Source organism: Phocoena phocoena, chromosome 7, assembly GCF_963924675.1.
Source record: "Phocoena phocoena chromosome 7, mPhoPho1.1, whole genome shotgun sequence".
In the NCBI taxonomy this organism is placed as follows: Eukaryota; Metazoa; Chordata; class Mammalia; order Artiodactyla; family Phocoenidae; genus Phocoena; species Phocoena phocoena.
The window spans coordinates 11,405,222-11,426,262 of NC_089225.1; the positions used below are offsets into that span (position 1 = coordinate 11,405,222).

Genomic DNA, 21,041 nt, shown 5'->3' on the forward strand with positions numbered 1-21,041 from the left:
CAACAGAAGTGAAGACACTAAAGCACACCGATGACTGTCTAGGCTCCTTCTGGGTTTTTAGACCAAGCTTAATACCAGAAAGTGTATGGGTACCAGGAGCCCACGGCTCCTATAGCCCTCACACAAATCTTAACCGTGTCACTTGGGGCAAAGTGGTTAGCTTCTATGGTGAAATGAGCAGTTTCTGCTGAATGGTCTCTGAGATTCTTCTAGCTCTAAATGCTTTCTTCTAGTACCTTAAAGATTTTAAAACTGAAAGTTATGTTTAGAGCCCTGTTTCATGTAGAAAGCATTTAGAAACTCCTCACCTACTCTGTAAGTGATAGGAGCACCTACGGGTATTCGATCGTCTAACTAAACCCTTTATAATCAGTCCACACGTAGTCTGGGGTAGTTTCCACCCAAGTGGCCATTCTGGACTCACGTTGGAAGCCGAATGCTGCTCTGAGAAGGGATTGAGAACCTGAGAACTAAAACTGGATCAGCATTTTCAGACTCCTGTTGGGACCACGTGAACATTGGCCTAACAGAGTCTGGGGCAGTGACTTAGAAAGAGAAGAGAGTTTGCCTTGAGATCTTTGGATAACATTTCCCGTCTGGCCAGAGCCCTTAGAAGTCCCTGCACGGCGGCTTTCATGACCCCCTGGCAGGTGTTGGAGTTTCTCATGGCCCCACTCAGAGTGGTGACCCTATAGGCCACAGCTTTTAGGAAGGAGCCAGAGGCTGGACCTGCAGGGGTGTCATGCATGTGTGTTTGGCTTCAAGAAATGCAGGGCTTTGAGATCACTAACAAGAATCAGGGGACTGTGTCTTAAGGGTTGCTGACACCACGATCTTAAAATTGGAGGAAAATGTCACAGGTATGCCATATGCCATACCCTTTTAAGAGTTACCTCTTTAGTTGGAAGATAGCAAAATGTAAGTGCCTTCAAATTTAGATTTTTTTTAATGCTCAAGACTCTTCCAAACTCCTCCATCGTTACCACTGAAGTTGTCTTCAGTTTCTCAAGTTATCATATAAATATTTTGGAAAATGTCAAATTTGTGTTCTTCTCTTGGAGAAACGAAATATTTTGTATACTTAGAGTATCCTAGTATTTATATTGCTTTATGTTTCATCCTCCTAAGGTCCCCTGGTACTGTACGTAGGTAGAATGAAGCATAGCGTTATGTTTCCAGATTTGGTCTGTGTGGTCATGGTTTCAGCAGGCTGGTATAATTAGACGCTTGAGACCAGAAACTAATGGAAACATGTCTGACTTTCCCCAAGTGTGTCTCTGGCTCAGCGCACTTGTTTTTTAAATGTTGCCATCTGTATCAAAACAAACGGTTTGTCTTAAGTGACCCCAGTGTTGGCAGTAAAATCATGGAGTCCTCCTCCTCGGTAGGAGAGAATTTTATGGAGAAGTTGTCTTCTCTGTAAATTGTTGCCTTTGTTTAGAAATGGTACTTCTGCAACATTGGGAAATCTTTTCTTCCATAATACACAGTTCATACTTCTTATTTTTTAGTTATTTCATTAATAGGGTGGCACATTCTTTAGGTAATAAACAAAAGGTAAAATTCAAATGAAGTATTTTGTTATAGGTGCTCATGGTCTAAGTAAAAGATTGGTGGGAGCTGCTAGCATAATCCAGCAGAGCTAAGACTTGGCTAGGTATTAAGCTTCATGGATGTCCAAATTATTTAAAAATTCTAATTTAGTTTTCCAGGTCACCATATTCATTCTTAACTAGCCTGGCCTAAATTTTTACTGTTAGGGTTACAGGTGAGTGGAAGAAATGGGGAGATTTATTTTCAATCTTAAAAAGTCCAAGTGTGACCTAAATATTTTCTTATCAAGCAATTCTTCTTTAAGGGATTATTTAGTTGTGTAATTTCTTTCTTTCTTTTTAAACACAATATGCCCTCAGTCAGTGCATAAGTAGCCAGAATGGCCTTAGCTGACTTGAACTCAACAGGAGAAATAATTTTTCTCACAACCAGAACTGTCCAGAAGTGGGAAAAGCTGCCCCCATGTCATCATATCACGGGAAATATTCAAATGGGCTACATACGTTCTACCAGGAAATTTATAAAAGGAATGAACTCTTGCACTAAATAGGAGAATGTACTGGGTTACCACATTCTAAGTAGGGAAAGACCAATTCTACAGGATATAATCTCAGCTATTTTTCTGAGCGGTGCTCTTGAAACATTTATTTTCTATGACCCGCTATTTTATCTTTCCCATTGGATGTTAGCTTTTTGTCCTTAAGGGGAAGAGTTACTGAGTTGTTTGTTTTTAATCTAACTTTCAGTATCAAAAGAAACTAGTTACTTTTTTTTTAGTCCAAAAATTCTACACTCAGATTATGCTGGGAATAAGAAAATACTCTAACATGATGAACACATTTAATTTGATAGTTTAAAAAAAGAAAATCGCTAGTGAGGAATTCATTTTTATCCACCCAGTAACATTAGAGAAGCCGTAGCAAACAAGTTAGACTTTTGTGGAAGTTCCATCCATCAGTCATCATTTCTGTGGGAGAGAGGAGTCCTGCTTATTCCCAGTGAGCAAACAGATGCTCCAAGTCTTCGGGGAGAAGACGAATGGCCTGGAGTGTTCCATCATTAAACACACATTTACGTTTCAGCTCATTTTACCGAGTGCGATCGATCCTAATTGAAAAACAGAGTTGCAAGGGGCTTCAGCAATTACGTGCAGTCCGTTCCCTTTAAGACAGAAAAAGCACGTGGCCGACCTCACTCTGGTCTGCTGTGCATTCTTGACAAACATGCCGTGGAGCGCTCAGCAGATAACCTCTGGTAGCCCAACAATAAAAGGCAATTTTAGGTGGATTTTACACTCATCCCGTCAGACGATCAAGCGTGTGACGGACTCAAGATGGGGATCAAGCTGGAGACCCCCTCCCACAGGGAGGTGCTGGCACATCCTCTTGGTCCTCCCCCTACTGGCAGGGCCCCAGTTGAGGGGGGTCTCCCGTGTCCTCTTGTGCCACTGACTCAGTGTGTGGCCTAGAGGAGACCTTTGGCCCTTCTGTGCCACAGTGACTGCTCCCCTCCACACCTTGTATTCCTTATAAAATGGGGCCTTCGCTGTCCTCAGGTGAAGACCAGCTCTGGACCACTGCTCTCAGAACCGCCATGAGTGCCGGGGCAGGCGTGCTGCTCCGTAGGGACCCTGGTCCTGTGGACCCCTTGGCCTGGTATCCCATTTGCGGTTAGCTCAGTTCACGCCCGTCCCGTGTCTCTGGGTCTGTTGAACTGCAGCAGTTGTTAGAACTCTGGCAGGGCCTTTGCACACCCAGGTCACTTAGGGACACCTGCCAGGTGAGGAGAGCCTGTGTTCTCAGGCGCACTTTAGTCCTCGTATCAGGTCACGTGAGCATTCCCCCCTCTCGGAGCCAGCCTGTGGGCCGTGGCCCGCCCCCCCCCAGTGGTGCTGTTGTTTTCACAGAAGGAAATACCCATCTGAGGGTCGTCCCGGTGGGGGGACGCGTTGTCCCCTGCCTGAGTGATCTGGCCGGGTGGCACCTTCCCTGAGGCTTCCTGCTCTCGTCCCTTCGGTCCCATTTGAATTAAGGCCCATGAATCCTTCTTTGGTTCTTCCTGAAATAACCGACTGCATTATCTGCAAGTACATCTGTGTTTTTTGCATGTAAGTGCTTGTAATTTCCTTTACACACACACAGTCCTGTAGTTGGAATCTCATGTGATTTAAAAACATAGATGCAGGACTCAGAATTGGTTTTTGCCCCCGAATGGTGCAGCATGACTCTGGGTAGAGCTTTGTCAGGGAGAGGGGCTCTAGGACACAGAGTATAGTGCCGCCCTTGCCTGTCTTGTCTCTTTCTCTGACTCTCGTCTTCTGATCACCGCAGTCGGTTGTGGGGTTGCAGTGCCGATGGGTGGTCGAAGCAGCCAGCTCCCTTTCCTCAGCCTAGCTCCATCCCCACCGCTCCCTCCCACAAGACTCTCAGGCGCCCTTACTCTCCCAGGTAACGAGCTACCTGTTCCACTTCTCTGAGGTGTCACAATATTATTGCACTTCCAACGTCGCCTCAGGTCTCTGGGGAAGCCTCTCCGCCGCCTCCGGCTGAGACCAGCCGGGCTAGAGCCTTGGTGAGAAGTGTGAGCCAGGGGCGTGGCCTCGGCCAGACCTCTCGAGGACGCTCCTACGGTGCCCCCAGGAGAGGGGACCATTGCATCAACTGGCCACATCCGCCGACATCTGTGGTTGCAGCGCTCGGCCCCTGGAAGGGGCTCGGGCGATGCGTGCCGTCAGGGCTGCGACCGGGCGCGGTGTCCCCAGCCTTCTGCTCGACCGCACAGGGCTGCTTCCTCCCAAACCTGAGGTCCTCAGTCCTGCTGTCAGTGGTGTGGGCCAGTGTCCTTCCTGATGTCCCGTCCTGATGTCCCGCATGTGCTGATAGTCTGAGGACTCAGATCCAGAAAGGCAGCCCCGAGAGGTGCCCTCCCCGTGACATCCCATAAAGGGGGCCCAGCACCGGGCGGGAAGAGCCGTGGGGTCCCCACAGGCTTCTGGCCGAATGCGACAGTGCTTTACAAAGGGGGCTCCATGGGCTCCTACGGATTCGTGTTTGAGGGTCTCTTAGGTGCTTTTTATAAAGGTCCAAAGATCAGAGGATCCCTTCCCTGGAGCCCTATGATTACATGAGCAGAGGACGGAGCAGTCCAGCTGCCTCTGTGCTGTGTGAGATGAGTTTGCACCCTCTGTGGTAGGACAAGGGTAAAGACAAAACAATAAAGAAGTCTTACTTTTGAATGCCTCAGAGATAGCTTTTGCACAGAAGATTTACATTCTTACTTTATGTCCTCGACACAGCGAGACTGTATGTAGTAAACAAGTCAGCTAAGTGTTTTAACAGCATCTTCCTTTGGAAACTCTCCCAGTTCTGAAAGTAGCTTCTAAAACGTGCAGAGACTCCTGTGGTGACTGTCCAGATGCGCAGGTTGGGGCACGGGCACGTCGACAGTGAGACGGCTGCGTCCTCAGTGTTAATAAAGCGTGCCACCGCATTTGTCTTAAAGGTTAGTCATGCCTCAACGTATCAGACCGGTTGATTGACCGTCTCCCAGTACACTGACCTGTGTGCCTTACTGGGCACCAAGCTTCACCCCCAGCCAGTCTTCCCATCCGGCCACTGAGACCACCCTCCAGAGGACATCTGTTCCCAGAATCACCTTTTACACGTGTGTACAATGCTACAGCTAACACTTCACAAACAACTATAACTTCTGTTAACTGTCAGAGGGAGAGAGAGTGGACCCAGAGACCTTTACACTTAGAGAACCTATCGGTTACGTAAAACTAAGAGGAAATCTGTATCTTTTCTCTTTGCCAAAACCCTATTGATTTCATGAGAAGGAACAATTATCCTCATTCCATACCTAGTATCTTTTCCCTACAAAATGACGAAGAAGAAGCTCTCAGAAGGCACACTTCCTGTCTCCGGCTTTTCTTTCCTTGGTGACCTGACCTCACGCATCTCCCCGCCTGCGCTGTGCAGCCTTTCTGCAGGGTGAGGCCAGAGCCGCCTTCTGCCCCGGTATTGGGTGCCCTGGCCTGACCTCAGGTCAGTGAGTATTGACCGATTGAGCAACTCTTCCTAATCTAAAGAACCCTATGGAAACCTTTCTGCAGTCTAATCACAGTGTTTACAGACTCCTAGGACCTGGCCTTTAACCTAAGGGATTATACCTCCGAGCTAAAACAAGACAGAATGTGAGGGCAGGTGGCAGATTGGGGTTCACCCAACCAGGTCTCTTCTAAGCAGAGCTGCTGCCTCCCCCTTGCTGTTCCCTTGTGGGTATTGCTTGTCGGGACCACATCACCTGTGATTCCCTGATGACGGCATCCACGAGAGTGTCCTTTTTCCCTATGAAATAAGGGCTCACAGGTATTGACTGGGAAAAAACGCAAACGCCAGAACGTGAAATGGCAAGGAAAGCAACACTGTCTGCTTCCCTTTAGAGGAAAATAATGCTCTCTCTCACCTGGAGCTCACAGTTTCCACTTCATACCAAGGAGATGCTTCAAAGCTCAAGCTAGTGAGTCTAAAAGAAGTGTCCCCAATAGATTGTGCCTGGCCGTGCACACGTTCTCCTAAATTGGAAGTCTGAGTTGGTTTATTAATTGAACGTAAGAAGGAGGAACATTAAGTGGCAGAATCCTTTATTTTCCTATTTTAAAGAGAGGCTGCTATCATGCTAAAGTTATGTGAACCGAAATGAGGTATTTTAAGAAAGTTCAGGGTAGGAATAATGGGATGAACTACATGAAACCTAACATCTTCTGAAGCGACATGGAGAATAATATTGTGACATCCCTTAAAAGCTGAACGTCCCCCAGACTTCCTCCTGTCCACCCCTCCATCCTTCCTGTTTTGTTTTGGTTTTTTCCCTTTTGCATGGGCTATGTTACTCTTTTTGGTTGTTGTGATTAATAGTATTTTCAGGCATCTTTTTACATCTCGTATACATATTTTTTGTTTAAGTCATATTCAGCCTTTATTTATGAAAAACGGTGTACTGGCCAGATGTATAAATGCCTTTGCTCACCCATAAGCTGGTGCTGTGCTGTTCTAGAAGGGGCCGGGGAGGGGAACGGTCAGGGGGCCCCAGTGCTCCCCAGTCACGCTTTCTTCATGCCAAAGGGGTATTGCCTCTTAGACAGATAACGTTATGAACTTAGAAGGGGTTGCAATCTTGAATTCTGTTCAGGTTTTTCGATTCTGCTTCCTGCCAGTGTATACACGGAGTCTTAGCTGTAAACGTGTTGAAGCTCACAATTCTTTTTGTTTGATGGCCAGAGCCAGTCTTTGAGTTGGCGTGTGTTTTTGTGAGCTCTCCAAGTGCAGTTGGGGTGTCTGTGTTCTTTCATTCATCAGAAGAGAAGAATGGGTTCTACCTGGGCCAGGTTTGCAACAGGAGAGTGAATTCATCTCTCAGGGTGAGTGAATTCAGGTCTTGTACTCTCGCAGGACCCATCCGGCCTTAGAAAACACTCGGGTCAGTACAGCCTCCAGCCAGCAGCGCTCTGGCTACTCCAAGTGAGCGCTGTTCAAATCTTGTCTTGTTCATCTGCCCAAACCTTAAAAAAAAAAAAAAAAAAAGTGTGTGTGTTGAGGGAGAGGTTGGTAAACATTTTTTGTTTTTAAGTTACCGGGAAGTTTCCTCTCAACAGAATGCACAGGACTGGCTGGGTTGCCCTTAGCCCGGGGTTCCCACCAGTGGGTGACTGGTTTCAGTTACTTCTCTTTGGAAGAAGAGAAAGATCGGTCCTCTTTAGTCCTTAATAATGCATGTTGTTGAATGCTTACTTATATACAGCCAAGGATTCTTTTAATGTCCTTGGTAGTTCTCAGTATAGCTCAAGACTGTCTGGAGATTAAATTAGACCAACTCATCCGATTTTTTCTTGAATACTTTCTTGGGGCAAGTGACGGTTTATTCTTTTTGAGGGAAGGTAGTGGTTGTTGTTCTTAGGATCTTCTGTCTGTTTCCGTGTACTTTTCAAACATGTAAAGGTCACTTGTTGATGCACTGCGTTACACCAGAAGGCTGTTGAGGATTTTTGCTTTACTTTGTGTTTTGCTGTGCTAAATGTCTGAAAGGACAACCGTTGACGTCACTTTTCTGTAAGGGACAAATATTTCTTGCTTTTTGGAGTGCTTTTAGATATTCATCTGGAAGTGTGACTCATCTTTATAAGATCTGCTTTCACTGTAAAACTCCCACTATCCGCGTCTAGAAGAATTTGGTTATTCAAGCAAATTCCTGGATTAGATGGCGTGAGAGGCTTTCAGGAGTCCGTTGGTGGATCTGACTTTGAGGCATTTTCTACTCTGGGGTTTTATTTCATAGGTTTCTGATACTGGTGAGCATAACCCAGCTTTCTGAGGTCATGCACTTTGCTCCTTTAAAATTTGTGTGTAATAACTAGCTTTCTTTTCATTTATTTGTACATTTGAGACCAGTAACAACCAAACTGCTTTTTTCCATCTTCAAGATACGAAAGTTATTTTTCCACGTCCATTAACCTCGTGCATCGTCACCAGTTGTCACTCTCTGAGTTCCTGCATTCTCGTGGTTCTCGTTGTTTCCCACTGGCTCTTATTGAGTGCTGATGTCATGTGTTTGGGACCAGATCTGACAAGGAAGCTGTATGATTCAACTGTCCAGTGGTGGTACTCTTAACAAAAGATGTCTTCCTTATCATTCCAAATCACCTAAAGAAACTATAATTATGTCTTACTCCGTAAATGATTAGAAGTCATTTTTACCCATACCTCAATTTTATGCATGTGCCTTAATTTAAGAAATGAAATATTTTTGCTCTTTAGCCTGCTGGACTATGATACCGAGAACCTGAACTCTGAAGAAATCTATAGTTCTTTGCGTGGAGTGACAGAAGCCATCGAAAAGTTTAGTTTTCGAAGCCAGGAGGATCTGAATGAGCCCATTAAAAGAGACGGCAGGAAGGACTGTGATGTCGTGAGTACCCGCAGGCTAACAGGGCCATTCATCAGTGAGGGGGCGGTCACCACCGAGGCCGGTAGAGAGCTGTGTGTCCCTTAAGGGATAGTCCTGAACGCTGACCACGGGGATTACTGAACTCCAACATTATTTTTATCTCGTAGTTAGAATGGTATGATTTTAAGAGGCCCAAGGCAACTTCACGAAATTGCAGCAGCCCTCAGCTATCTTGGTGAAGAATGTTAAAATGCCCTTTCTCTCAGCTGGCTTTCATTTATCCTGGACACGTTTTTGTTCCTCTGATACGATAAAAACAGTGAGCCTGCGCCCGACGCCAGCGTGGCTCTCCGGGAGCTGCAGCCTCCTGCAGAGGGGCAGAGTGGCGCAGGACAGATCTGCAGAGGAGACGATGTCACCCTCTGAGCACGGAGGCCACGAGGTCACGAGGCACTTGTCGGGTCAAGTAGGAGGTTGTCGTCTGAGAGGGGCCTGTGAGAAGGCAGAGGGATGGGAGTGGGCACGGGGGCAGGGAGAAGGTGGGCGTGCCCTGGTGTTGGGGAGGCCCTGGGAAGAGAAGGGCGTTCACACCAGGGGGTGCACAGCCATCGTCCAGACTACTCTGGGGTCCCTGAAGAATCTGAAGGATTTTTAACCAGGGAAGAGCCATGGTCCCACGCACGTCTGAGGAGGGTCGCTGTCACTCTGCGATGGGGAGTGACCCTGGAGGGAGCTGGGTCGGGTAGCGCGTGAGCAGAAGCGGGAGAGCCGGAGAGTCCGGCAGGGACTGTTGAGGAAGTGCTGCTGCACCGCAGTGAGGCGATGTGATGGGGAGAAGAGGCGATGTGGAGCCCTGTGGAGCGCAGTGAGGCATCCAGGCAGACACAGCCACAGGCCTTCGGGTGCGCAGCCTGGAGTTGAGGCTGGCGACTTGGGCTGCAGGTGGAGGTTTGAGGGACACTGACTAGATGCTTGATGGTAACTAAAGAAAAGTAAGTGAAATCAGCCAAGTGGAGGAGGGTAAGGGCCGAATCCTCAGGAGCGTCACCACTAAGGGAAAGACAGAAGAAGCGGGCTCAAGGAGGAGAGCAGAGGAGAATGTGCCGTCCTGGAATTTGAGGGGGGCTTTCGGGGAGGATGTTCCAGCCAAAGGGGTCTCAAGTCAGACGTGGACTGAAAGGGCTCCACTGGATCTTTTTTTTACGGTCTGCATTAAATAGTCTATTTTAATCTAGAATATTTAAACCACACAGTTACTCACCGGTGTTTGGATGTAGGGCCAAGACCTTTTCTTTGAGATTGGGCCCCCGTCTGGACTTCTGTCTTCTTTTTCTTAAATAGCTTTTAGACCTAATCACAGTCTGCAGTTTCCAGGGTTAGTTTCTCCGGGAGTCCATTGGGTGTTGTGAGCAGAGCTGAGAGCAGAGCTGAGAGTGGACACGAGGTCACAGTGGGCCGAGGGCCAACTCGAGCACAGGCTGGAGCGAGGAGGGGCCGACGGCGGGTGTGCAGTGGGAGAGACCTGGCCCGTGTGGAGAGAAAGGTGTTGGCTCTGCAGTGGGGGCAGTGGACGATTCATGGACACGGGTCCTTGAGGATGTGGGGAGGTGGCGAGACGGGGGCCCTGGGGGAGCGGGTCGGCCTTAGCCAGGAAGGAGGGGAGCGGGCCTGTGGAAGCGGGACTTGGAGGGTGTCCACACTGGCAGCTCTGCTGTCCATGGGCAGCGCTTGTGCTGAGGAGACGGGAAAGGCTTCTGAAGTGCATGCGAGGAACTTGGGGTCGGGTGGGGTTCTGATCAGGGAAACAGAAGTCCTGCCAGGAACAGCAGAGGCCCCAGGAGAAGCTGGATGACAGAGGTATATGGCCAGCATGTAAAGAAAAGAAGGAAGAAAAAACATCTTTAGAGAGAGCCACCATTAACACTTGGGTGTGCATCTTTCTATTCCCTTAGGTGTACCTGTACATGTCTGTATGTGTAGGGGTGTATGGAGCGTGTTCTTTAAGGTAAAGGTGACTTCATAGGGTGCCTCCAGTTTGGTGTCATCTTTCATGTGCCTTCTTGTGGCTGGATGATAGTTCAGCGTAAGGATATGTGCCACAGTCATGTCCTCGGTGCCCTATTTGGGAACGTTTAAGTTGTTTCCAACTTTTCAAAGTATGAAAAAACACCGTGCCGGATGTTGAAAGGAGTGGGGGGAAGGTGGAGAGAGCAGGCCCGTACCAGGATGGGGAAGCGGGGGGCCGGGAGGGGCTGCGGGACTGGCAGGGGGTGGCAGACGGGGCGCTGACGGGTCTTGGCTCAGAGGGGCGGGGAGGGGAAAAGGAAGAGTTGTGGAAGTCCAAAGTCAGCATCTTCGCCACTCGTCACCAAATGTTAGCTAAGAAGCCGCTATAAAAGTGCAGTAAGTGTGGAAGAGTCAGGCACCCGCATTTCTCTGCTCAAGCTTGACCAGCGGGCCCAGTCTGGTCAGACAGAGTCCGTCAGGGCGCAGGTCACATCCAGGGGGAGGGTGGGTCACACAGGCAGAGACAGACACAAACGCGTGCATGTCCAGCCTTCCGGGCAGTTACAGAAATGCCACAGGCAGATTCTGAGGTTCCATTTCTTTGTCTCAAGTAGAAATTAGAGCACTTGATGCCAGAAGGGACATCAGGAACGAGTGTAGTGCTGATGGCCTGGAAAATTGATGCGGCTCTTTTGGAGTTTAGTGAAAAGTCGTATTCAGCAAAAGCGATTTTAAGTTTCATATCCTTTATCCAAAAATCTAACTTCTGGCAATCTGCGCCAAGTAACTAACTTGACAAAAGGGAAGAAAGATGTTATTTACACAAAGTAGCTTATTTCAGCATTATTTATAATAGCAAGAAACAAAAACATTAAGGAAAACACAGAAGGGGAATCAGGCAGTAAATCTTATTAAAACACAAGAAATAGTGGTGTGATTAAACATTATGGCTGCAAAATTTTTATTTACGTGGGACATGCTGATCCTTTGAGGAAAGCAAAATATATGCTGTTCTGTGCACTGTGATTCCCACTCTATAAAATCTGCCTGCAGACTAAGACTGGGGTAATATAATATACCGAGTTAAGAAAGTACGATTTTGTTGTTAAAAGTGATTAGTATTAGGAGTTTAGTTTTCTATTTTTCTTTTTTTTAATAAATTATTTTATTTTATTTATTTTTGGCTGCATTGGGTTTTTGCTGCTGCGCGCGGGCTTTCTCTAGTTGCGGCGAGCGGGGGCTCCTCCTGGTTGCGGTGCGCGGGCTTCTTCTCACTGCGGTGGCTTCTCTTGTTGCGGAGCACAGGCTCTAGGCACAAGGGCTTCAGTAGTTGTGGCTCACGGGCCCTAGAGCGCAGGCTCAGTAGTTGTGGCACGTGGGCTCGGTAGCTGTGGCTTGTGGGCTCTAGAGCGCAGGCTCAGTAGTTGTGGCGCACGGGCTTAGTTGCTCCGTGGCATGTGGGGTCTTCCTGGACCAGGGCTCCAACCCACGTCCCCTGCATTGGCAGGCGGATTCTTAACCACTGCGCCACCAGGGAAGCCCTAGCTTTCTTTTTTGAATGTCTGAAGTTTTTAAACCCTTTCTCCTTTTATAAATAATCTTTTCATTATATTAATCATATATGTTTTACTTTTAGAAGAGAGTTACATAGAGAAAAAAAATTAAAATCATCCATGAATCATCTTATACCGAGAGAAAACCCCTGTTAAGTCTCATTTTGTTCATGTCTGTACACATATTATATATTCTTTTATATCCTAACAGTTATATTAGGACAAAATCTTCTGGGTGGGATGTGTAAGAACCAAACGCATCCCAGCAGTTCCACTAGGTGTATATCCAAAGAAAATGAAAGAAGGGACTTGAACAGATATTTGTGTACCAGTGTTCAGAGTGGTGTTAGGTACAGTAGCCCAAAGGTAGAAGCAGCCCAAGTGTCCATCAACAAATAAATGGGTAAACAAAACGTAGTATGCACATGCAATGGAATATTATTCAGCCATAAAAAGGAATGAAATACTGACGCATGTTACAGCACGAATGGACCTTGAAAACATTACGCTAAGTGAGACAAGCCAGACACAGAAAGACAAACACTGTGTGATTCCACTTATATGATGTCCCTAGAGCAGTCAAATTCGTAGAGACAGAAAGTAGAACAGAGGTTTCCAGGGCTGGAAGGGGCAGGGAGGTACAGAGTTTCAGCTGGGGAAGATGAAAAAGTTTTGCCCAAAGTCTAACGTAGTGGTAATGGTTACACCACATTGTGAACGTAATGTCACTGGATTATACGCGTATGAATTATGTGGTTGAATTTTTAACATACATATATAAAACTACAATAAAAACCGCACAAAGGCATAAGCGTGGGTGACAGCGGTGCACCTTGTCAGCAGCACAAGGAAAAAGTGCCACAGGGCTCACCAGGGTGGTCTGGCTGCCTGGAATTGGTTCCCCCACTGTCCTGTAGTCACGCGTCTGAGATGAGGGAAGTGACCGTTTTGCTCTGTCCCCTGCAGTCAGCCACACTTGCTCTGTTCCCTGCAAAGGGAGCCAGACAGGCCAGTGTGCGCAGAAGAAAGGGCCTCGGGGAGAGAAGGGGGTCAGAAACATGACACAAGGGCCAGGGGCCCAGAGGTTTAACTAGTTGAAGACAAAACTCAGCGCATATCAGGAAAAACATTTTCAGACAATATTAAAGACCTGTTCTTTGACCAGTGTAAAGACCAGTTCTGAGAGTCAGAAATCCCCAAAGGAAAAGCCATCTGCCTGGGGGATGTCATGTTCTCCATAGTGAGACGTTTCACCACTTGAGGGGAATATAGCAGGGGACTCGTGGGTGGTGGGACCACTGTAGGTCTCGAGAGGGTCATCGGGGGAGCATTTGTCCATGGCGTTGTGTCAGGGTGTCAGTGAGAAAACCCGTCCTGTCGGTGGTGAAGGAAGTTGGCTGGGGTGTTGTGGGCACCTGAGGTTCCTGGGGAGCTGGGGGTGCCAGGTGTGCAGACTGCCTTCTCAAGGGCTCCTCAGAATTTCATGTCACTAATCTGTCAAAAATGAGTCAAATTAGTCAGCAAATGCAAAGTAAAACAGACATTCCTTGTAAACTAATGAATGAATAGATGAGAATATCAGCGTGTTCTGTCCCCTCTGAGGTAGCTTATGAGCTAGGTATTTACAAATGGAGGCACTAACAACCGTCCTTTTGTCAGTGGCCAGACTTCAAGTGAGAAATCTCTGGCTCTCCTAATAGTTCTGAAGATTTAAAGGAAGAGTTTGAGACAAGCACCGAAAAGGAACTAACAGTGTGCTGTGCCCCAGGTGTCCCGCGATGGTGGCATCACCTCCCCCGCCACTGAGGGCCGGGGCGGCAGCGACGCAGTGGAAGGAGGCCGGACGGCTCTGGACAACAAGACCTCCCTCCTCAACACCCAGCCCCCGCGTGCCTTCCCGGGGCCACGGGCGCGGGACTACAGCCCCTACCCCTACTCGGACACCATCAGCACCTACGACAAGACGGCCCTGAAGGAGGCCGTGTTCGACGATGACATGGAGCAGCTGCGAGACGGTCTGTCTCTCCTGGTGCCACTCCCACCCCCCACCCCCCAACCAGGGCAGCTCCGGGCACGCGAGGGTGGACTGGGGGCCTGCTCTGCTCAGTCGTCTGTGTGCCTGGGTGTGGGGGCACACAGAGGATCCGTGGGGACGGCCTTGTGAGGAACCACGACCCGGGCGGCGGTGAGAGCGGGGCGTGGGCAATGGGGCGCCCGGGTGCAGCCTCTGGTGTGCGCTTTCCCGTCCCGCTCTGTGGCCGGGAGGCCCGGAGCCCTGTTGGGTGGCTTCCCTCTGCTCTCTCAGCAGCATTTGAGCCAGGTCTCCCGAGCTGCTTGTGTCACCTTCGGTCCTGTAGGTGGGGAGGGGATCTAACCTGCCCTGGGCACCTGCGTGGCCTGTGCTGGCTGCTGAGACAGGGATCATTCCCATCATACGGGTTAGGAAACTGAGGTCCAGAAAGGTGAAGTTACTGCCCCAAGTGTAATAACACACTTGATATGGAGCAGAACTGGTCTGGGTTTTCTTCTGACACTTGTGCTAAGACCAGTGTCCATTACTGAGTAACAAGTGAGTGAGTACTTATTGCTATGAAGTATTTTTATCTGGAAGTTATTTCTTTCTCTTTTCACCTCACTGGCTTGTTCATGTGTTTTGGTTTATTTCAACTTAATAATTAATTTAAAAAATCTTATATAGGTATACTTTGTTTCCAAGCCTGCTATTTTATGTTGCTTTCAATTTTGAATGAAGAATTATATTAGGACCTTAAATCAGAATTCTAAGCAGTTAACATTCAGTGAAGGCCTACTGTGTGTCGCAAAGGTTGTGGCTTGCCAGGGCTGGCTGTGCAGGGAAACGAGACACAGCCCCCGGCCCCAGAGTGCAAGGCCCGTCAGGGGAAACAGGCTCATTGTGGTGGCAGGCGTAGAGGCGAGGGCCATTTTAGCAGTGGCTGCTGGATCCAGGGGAACATGAAAGGAAGAAAACTGTGCTCTCAGTGGATCAGGCAGTGATGGGACCCTGAGACGGAAGGGAAGGCCTTCCACGGTCTGAAAGCACAAGTAGCTTCAGGGGCTTGAGAGCGTGACCCCTTGGCTGTTGATTGCTGCTTGCCAGTGGGGAGCAGGTCGGTCTGTACCCAGCCGTCCATCTGCTGGGCAGGAGGCTGGTGGTGGAGGGTTGACTTGGACTTGCGCTGCCTAGGAGTTGTGGACCGTTGCCTTTCTTTGCTCATAGAGCTGGCACAGCGTTTAACTTACCCAGTTGTTGGTTTTATTTAAGACAGACTGGAGATCGGGATGTTGGCTGTAATTTATCCACTAACCATATGCTAAAAGGCGTAAAGGAAGAGGTAGGATGGCAGGGGCGGAGATGAGAGGGTTCTTGAAGACGTCAACTTTCTCATTCTTAGAAGCTAAAGAAATATGTGAGTACAAGTTTAGGTTCCTAATGATTTGTCTTTGTTTTTTCATCCTTTCTACTTAAAGTGAATATTCAGAGTTGAGATCTCTTAAAACAGGGGTCCCCACCCCCTGGGCCGTGGACCGGTACCAGTCCGTGGCCTGTTAGGAACCAGGCCACACAGCAGGACACGTGAGCGACGGGCGAGCGAGCGAAGCTTCATCTGCTTCCCATCGCTCACGTCACCGCCTGGACCATCCCCCACCCCCAGCCCCGGTCTGGGGGAAAATTGTCTTCCACAAAACCACTCCCCGGTGCCAAAAAGGTTGGGGACCGCTGTCTTAAAAGAACATGGAAAGAGAAGGGATATGCCCCTCTGCCATATAAACCACACCCAAGTCCCCGCAAGCAGTTACGCTACGTGATGTTGGCAGACCTGGCCGTCTGTGAATGGACAGTCCGTGGGTAGCCTAGACACCGCGATCCGTGTTTGTTTACACTCTGGACGCTCAAGAAGGGAATGGGGATGAGTGGGTCAGACACGGTGGTGGAGGGCCTGGAGGAAACTGTGCCCATTGGGTCTGAGAGTAGTGAGGGTGTTGCTGGCAGGGCCTGGCTGAGGATGGTTGCAGGGAGCAGAGTTGGGAAGAAGACGATGCAGGAGGGGCTTGGGGGGGGTTCCTCCTCTTTGTCTGAAATAGGAGGGAAAGAGGCCGGTCAGGTCGGGAAGGGCGCTGTGTGTTGGTCCCGGAGCACTAGACACCTGTGCTCACCCGTTTTCACAGTTAACCTGGCGAGGTGACCTGCTGGGGGTGTGACGCGAGGCCAGCGCCCAGCGCGGCCCACCTCCTGGAGTCAGGAGGGCGGGGGTGCTGAGCGTCTGTCTTGTGTCCCCCAAGTGCCCATTGACCACTCGGACCTGGTGGCGGACCTCCTGAAAGAGCTGTCCAACCACAACGAGCGGGTGGAGGAGCGCAAGGGCGCCCTGCTGGAGCTGCTCAAGATCGCACGCGAGGACAGCCTGGGTGTCTGGGAGGAGCACTTCAAGACTGTCCTGCTACTGCTGCTGGAGACGCTGGGGGACAAGGACGTGAGCGACCCCCCTCCCCCCTCCCCCCTCTCTCCCTCCCTTTCCGTCCCCTCTCTCCCCTCCCCTCCCCCTCCCCTCCCCCTCCCTTCCCCCTCCCCCTCTCCCCTCCCCTCCCCCTCCCTTCCCCCTCCCTCTCTCTCCCCCTTCCCTCCCCTCCCTCTCTCCCCCTTCCCTCCCTCTCCCCCCTCCCCCCTCTCTCTCCCCTCCCCTCCCTCCCCTCCCTCCCCCCCCCTCCCCTCCTGGGTGGCCAGGCCTGGGCCCACGGCTCCCCTCCACTCCTGTGCTGTGCTTCCTGTTGGCACCAAGACAGCTTTCAGGTTTTCTGGACCCAGTCAGTTAGTGGAGACAGGCCCCACCCTGGCCTCCACGCAGGTTTTTCTGTAATTGGGTTTGTAGTCGTTGAGGGAGACGTGCTCCCTCTTTGGTCCCTTTCACAAAATTTCTTAAGAGTTTGCTAGTGTAGGAATGTGGCTTGTTTTTTTACGATGGGGTTTTCTTCCTTAGGAGTTTTATTTATGCTTCACATGCAGTTGAGAAATCAGAGGCTCATTTTTGGAAGACCATACTAAACCCTACTCAATGCGCCTTCCCTGGGGCTCTGTGTTGGTTCACCCCTGCATTGTTAACAGTTTCAGCGACAGATCCCAGAAGCAGAGATCATTTCTGTTTTCTGTTTTCGTCCATTATTATTTTTAAAGTAGAAAGCCGTCTCCACGCGGTGACACTTGAATGTGACTCTTCAAGGGGTGAGCACCCTGATCAGAGGCCCACCTCCCCCCCGCCTGCTGTGCAGCCGCTCCCTTGTGTGTGTGGCAGCAGGAGTAAATGTTAGGACTTCCCTGGATTAAAGTCCAGAAGTAAAACTCCATCTCTGTGCTCCGGGCTTCGTGTAGGTCAGCAGAAGCACAAGTACAATAAGTGTGGTGAACAGCTCAGGGGGTAGGACCAGACAGATTTCGAGGAAGTTGGGCACGGCCCCGGGCAGAGGTCATGCCCAGGTCACGTTGATGGTGATCTTAATGGAAGACAGGTGAGCAGAGGCTGGCAAATGTCATGGTGACTCCAGTTGCTGTCTGGTGCTTAGGGACGCATGGTTTGGTGTGGGGTTAATCAAGGTAGAAGAACGGCGATGAAAGATCTGTATTCGCTTTTCTTAAGACAAAGTACCTGTTGGCACCTGAAGCGCTTCTAGTGGTTGGCTTTGTCAGGAGGAGAAACGATGTCATGGAGAGGGCAGGGGATGGTGTGTGAGCCTGTGGCTGATGCAGGTGAGTGGCAGAGAATCAGAATGTTCTGTCTGGTGTAAACCCCATTCTCTGTTGTTGAGATTAGGGGTCTGTTTGGAATGGCTTTCCTCCAGATGCATGACTCAGGCCTCAAGTAGCTGGAGTTCTGTACACGTTCTCCTCCCCCATGACCTGCTCACATAGGAGGTCAGGAATATCAGCAGGTCTCCCACTGTCCTGAGAGAGTCCACTGTCTGACAGGTCGTGTCGATGAAACATGTAGGTGCCCTTTACATAGGGCATAGGGCTGTCCTTTTACATAGTTTATAGATACACACCTGAGCCTCAGAAAATCCGGAGCCGCCCCCCGGGAGACTGATAGTGAACTTACCAGTCGTCCTCATTTGGTCTCGTTCCGGAAGCCTTCCTGGGGTCCCCCTCAGGTGCCGGGTCCCGGGATGTCCCCGCAGGCACAGCACCCGCCCTCTTGGAGCCGGCCATCTGGGAGCCTCCATCCAGGAAGCCTGGCGTCCGTGTCGCAGTGCCTGCAGGGCGCCAGGGACCCAGGCCTGGGAGCCGGTCTCGGGGCCCCGCTGGCCGTGTGCACAGAGAGGCGCCGCGAGGCATTTGCTGATGTCCGTCTCTCCTCTGCCCCAGCACTCCATCCGCGCGCTGGCACTCAGGGTGCTGCGGGAGACCTTGAGAAGCCAGCCAGCAAGGTTTAAACACTACGCGGAGCTGACGATCATGAAGACGCTGGAAGCCCACAAAGACTCCCACAAGGAGGTGAGCCAGCCTCTGGCGCACAGCCCTGCCGCCACGGGGTCTGAGCAGCGCTGCGGGGGCCCCGGCGGCAGGGCTCTCCGAGCCTCGTCCGGGCGGGTCTGCCCTTTCCCCTGCGGTCAGGGTGGGGATGGAGACGAGCAAGCCTTGCTCTGGGCCCTCAGCCAGGCTCCCTCACCCACAGGGCCCCGCTCTCCTCGGGGGGCTGTCACCCCACCGCCGCCCACAGGAGAGCTAGGTGAGGCTGGCGCGTGCGGGCGGGCTCCCCCTACGGGCTCGAAGGACTGGAGGCGGCCCGCCCGCTCCGTGGGCTCCGGACTCTCCTCGGGCTCCCGTCACGGGGCAGGGAGGGCGCGGTTCTGGGCCCGACGTGTGTGCACGCAGAGGCCAGCCCATGCGTCCTCGTCCAGTCGCTTGCTGGACTGTCCCGGGGCCTGCTGCCCGCAGTCCTCTACGTATCGAGAGATGGGAACTGGGGCGGGTGGAGCGTCCTAAAGGGAGAAGGTTTCAGGGACGCCTGCCGGTGAAAGGCACTGTGGAAAACAACCGTCTAGTTCCAGGTTTGGAAAACTTAACTTGGCGAAACAGTGGGTTTGACCCCGAAGTGAGACATAAGCACATGTCAGTTCAATCTTTTGGCTCCCGTGTGACTCTCGGGACCACAGCTGTGGATGAAAGGAACTGTGATTAGAGCAGTTCTTCTCTTCACAGCGAGAATCAGACCCTGAATCATGGCTTTTTCCTCTGTTCAGCAGTTACATGGCTACTGAACAGGGACCGGTCTGGCCCCTCAGGTTCCCACCACAACTGCAGGCTCAGCGAGGTTGAGGGCGTCCCTCTGGCCGGGCATCTCTCCACCCAGCAGTCCTAGTGCCACACAGGTGCATGAGTGATGGGTGTGTGTGCAAACCACTCACTCACACTTCCGGGATCCAGCTTGGTTGCCTGATGGCGACAGCACCTACTCGTGTTCGAACAAAACGCTTTCCACTTCAGATAACTCATTTGCAAAATGTGAGGACCAGGTAAGCTAACAGTAGTCACCGTAATTATTCCCAGGTGAGGAAGAAGGTCCAGGAGGTCCCATCCTTTGTCAGGTGATGCACACGTGGCAGTTCCTGGCAGAACCAAGATGTGAACCAGGTCGTGTGTCTTAAGGGGCAACTGGTCTGTGCTGACTCTTTTTTTTTTTTTTTTTTTAACCACGATAACTTCTCCTTAATGAGAATACATGATGAAAAAAACGACATGAAATGGACGTTCTTTTACATACATACGATGTCAGTTGTTTTCAGAGGGGAGGACATATTGAGACTGTGACACTGAGGTGAAACAAAGCCACCTGCACGGTGTGGCGGTCACTAGCCATCCCCTTGGCAGACGTCTGTCTTTACAGTGGCCGTCCTGATCGTAACCTCCAGGACTTGGACGGTGGACCCGGAGAAGTATACGTTACCAGAAGTTGCTCCTTACTGTTTACGTGAGAGATCTTGTTGTTTTTCCCTGCGAAGCGAGAGACTGAGGAGAGAACGTTCTTCGCTTTGAAGTCCTTTAGGTTGCGTAAGGGACACAAGCAGAAAACACCTGCTGCTTAAAGCAAACGTAGCAGCACTCAGTTGCCGTGGAATTCTTGTAACCCGAGGGTCTCCATGCGGCTGTCACTGATTTCCTGATAAGCAGGTTGAGGAAACACTGTGTTCTGAAATGAGTGTGGTTACTGGCAGGCCTCCCCTGCTTTGCATGCTTTCAGACTCACCTTGACTTGGTGCCCTTGTCGTTTTCCTTATGAAACTTCACGCTGTCACTTTGCCTGAAGCTTCTAACTTGGGCACCCGTATGTTTTGGTGTTAGGTATCGTTTTCGTTTTTGTTTTTCTTTTCCTTTAAAACTCTTCCATGTGGTCTTTCTCTGGCTTTGCCAATTCGCGTTTGTTTTTAGGCCCGATAGTTAGACACACAGGGTCTGTCTGGTAGCCGTTGTGCTGGCATATCCCACACAGTATGTCTCTGGTTGCTACGTTTTCTCGTCTGCACATTCAAACATCATTCCCACATTTATTGACTGGAAAGGAGCCGAAGTGTTTCTAGACCTGGTTACTAGTCAGACAGGGGCCAGTCTCTCTTCCCGTCTAAATTGGCACTCCCAAAGTGTGCTCCTCCCGGCGACAGCTCTGGGCACCTCCTTCTCGTTACAGCTAGTTGGTTTTGTGTCCACAGGCAAAACCCAGGCTTTGGCAGGTGAAGGAGTTGGACTGGCAGGTGGACACAGAGCGGCTGTGAGAGCGCTTGTCACCAGACATGTCTTTCCTTGGCCGCTGGGGCCGGAGCCCCGTCAGCGTGTGCACTGTAGTTCTGGCCGCGGGGCTGTAGCAATGAAGCACTTCTTGAAATGCAGTTTCTATAAGTTGAAAGGTGTCATAAGGCCCTTAGGGAAGATGCATAAAGCAGGGCTGAGGATAAGATGGCTTGTTTGTCACCGAT

The 21,041-nt window shown here is 50.3% G+C and overlaps 1 protein-coding gene across 8 annotated transcripts in view; it reads left to right on the plus strand.

Annotated features, from left to right (window-relative positions):
- Positions 1-21,041, plus strand: part of CLASP1 (cytoplasmic linker associated protein 1) — a 233,057-nt gene that overhangs the window by 188,840 nt on the left and 23,176 nt on the right. For 6 of the 8 annotated variants that reach the window (XM_065880867.1, XM_065880866.1, XM_065880865.1 and 3 more), the window contains 4 exons: positions 8,370-8,520; positions 13,828-14,074; positions 16,362-16,552; positions 18,436-18,564. In XM_065880867.1, coding sequence (XP_065736939.1) covers positions 8,370-8,520; positions 13,828-14,074; positions 16,362-16,552; positions 18,436-18,564 — 718 coding nt within the window. Of the gene's footprint in view, positions 1-3,884; positions 4,002-8,369; positions 8,521-13,827; positions 14,075-16,361; positions 16,553-18,435; positions 18,565-21,041 lie in introns of all 8 variants that reach the window. The other 2 variants (XM_065880862.1, XM_065880863.1) reach the window with 1 other exon arrangement.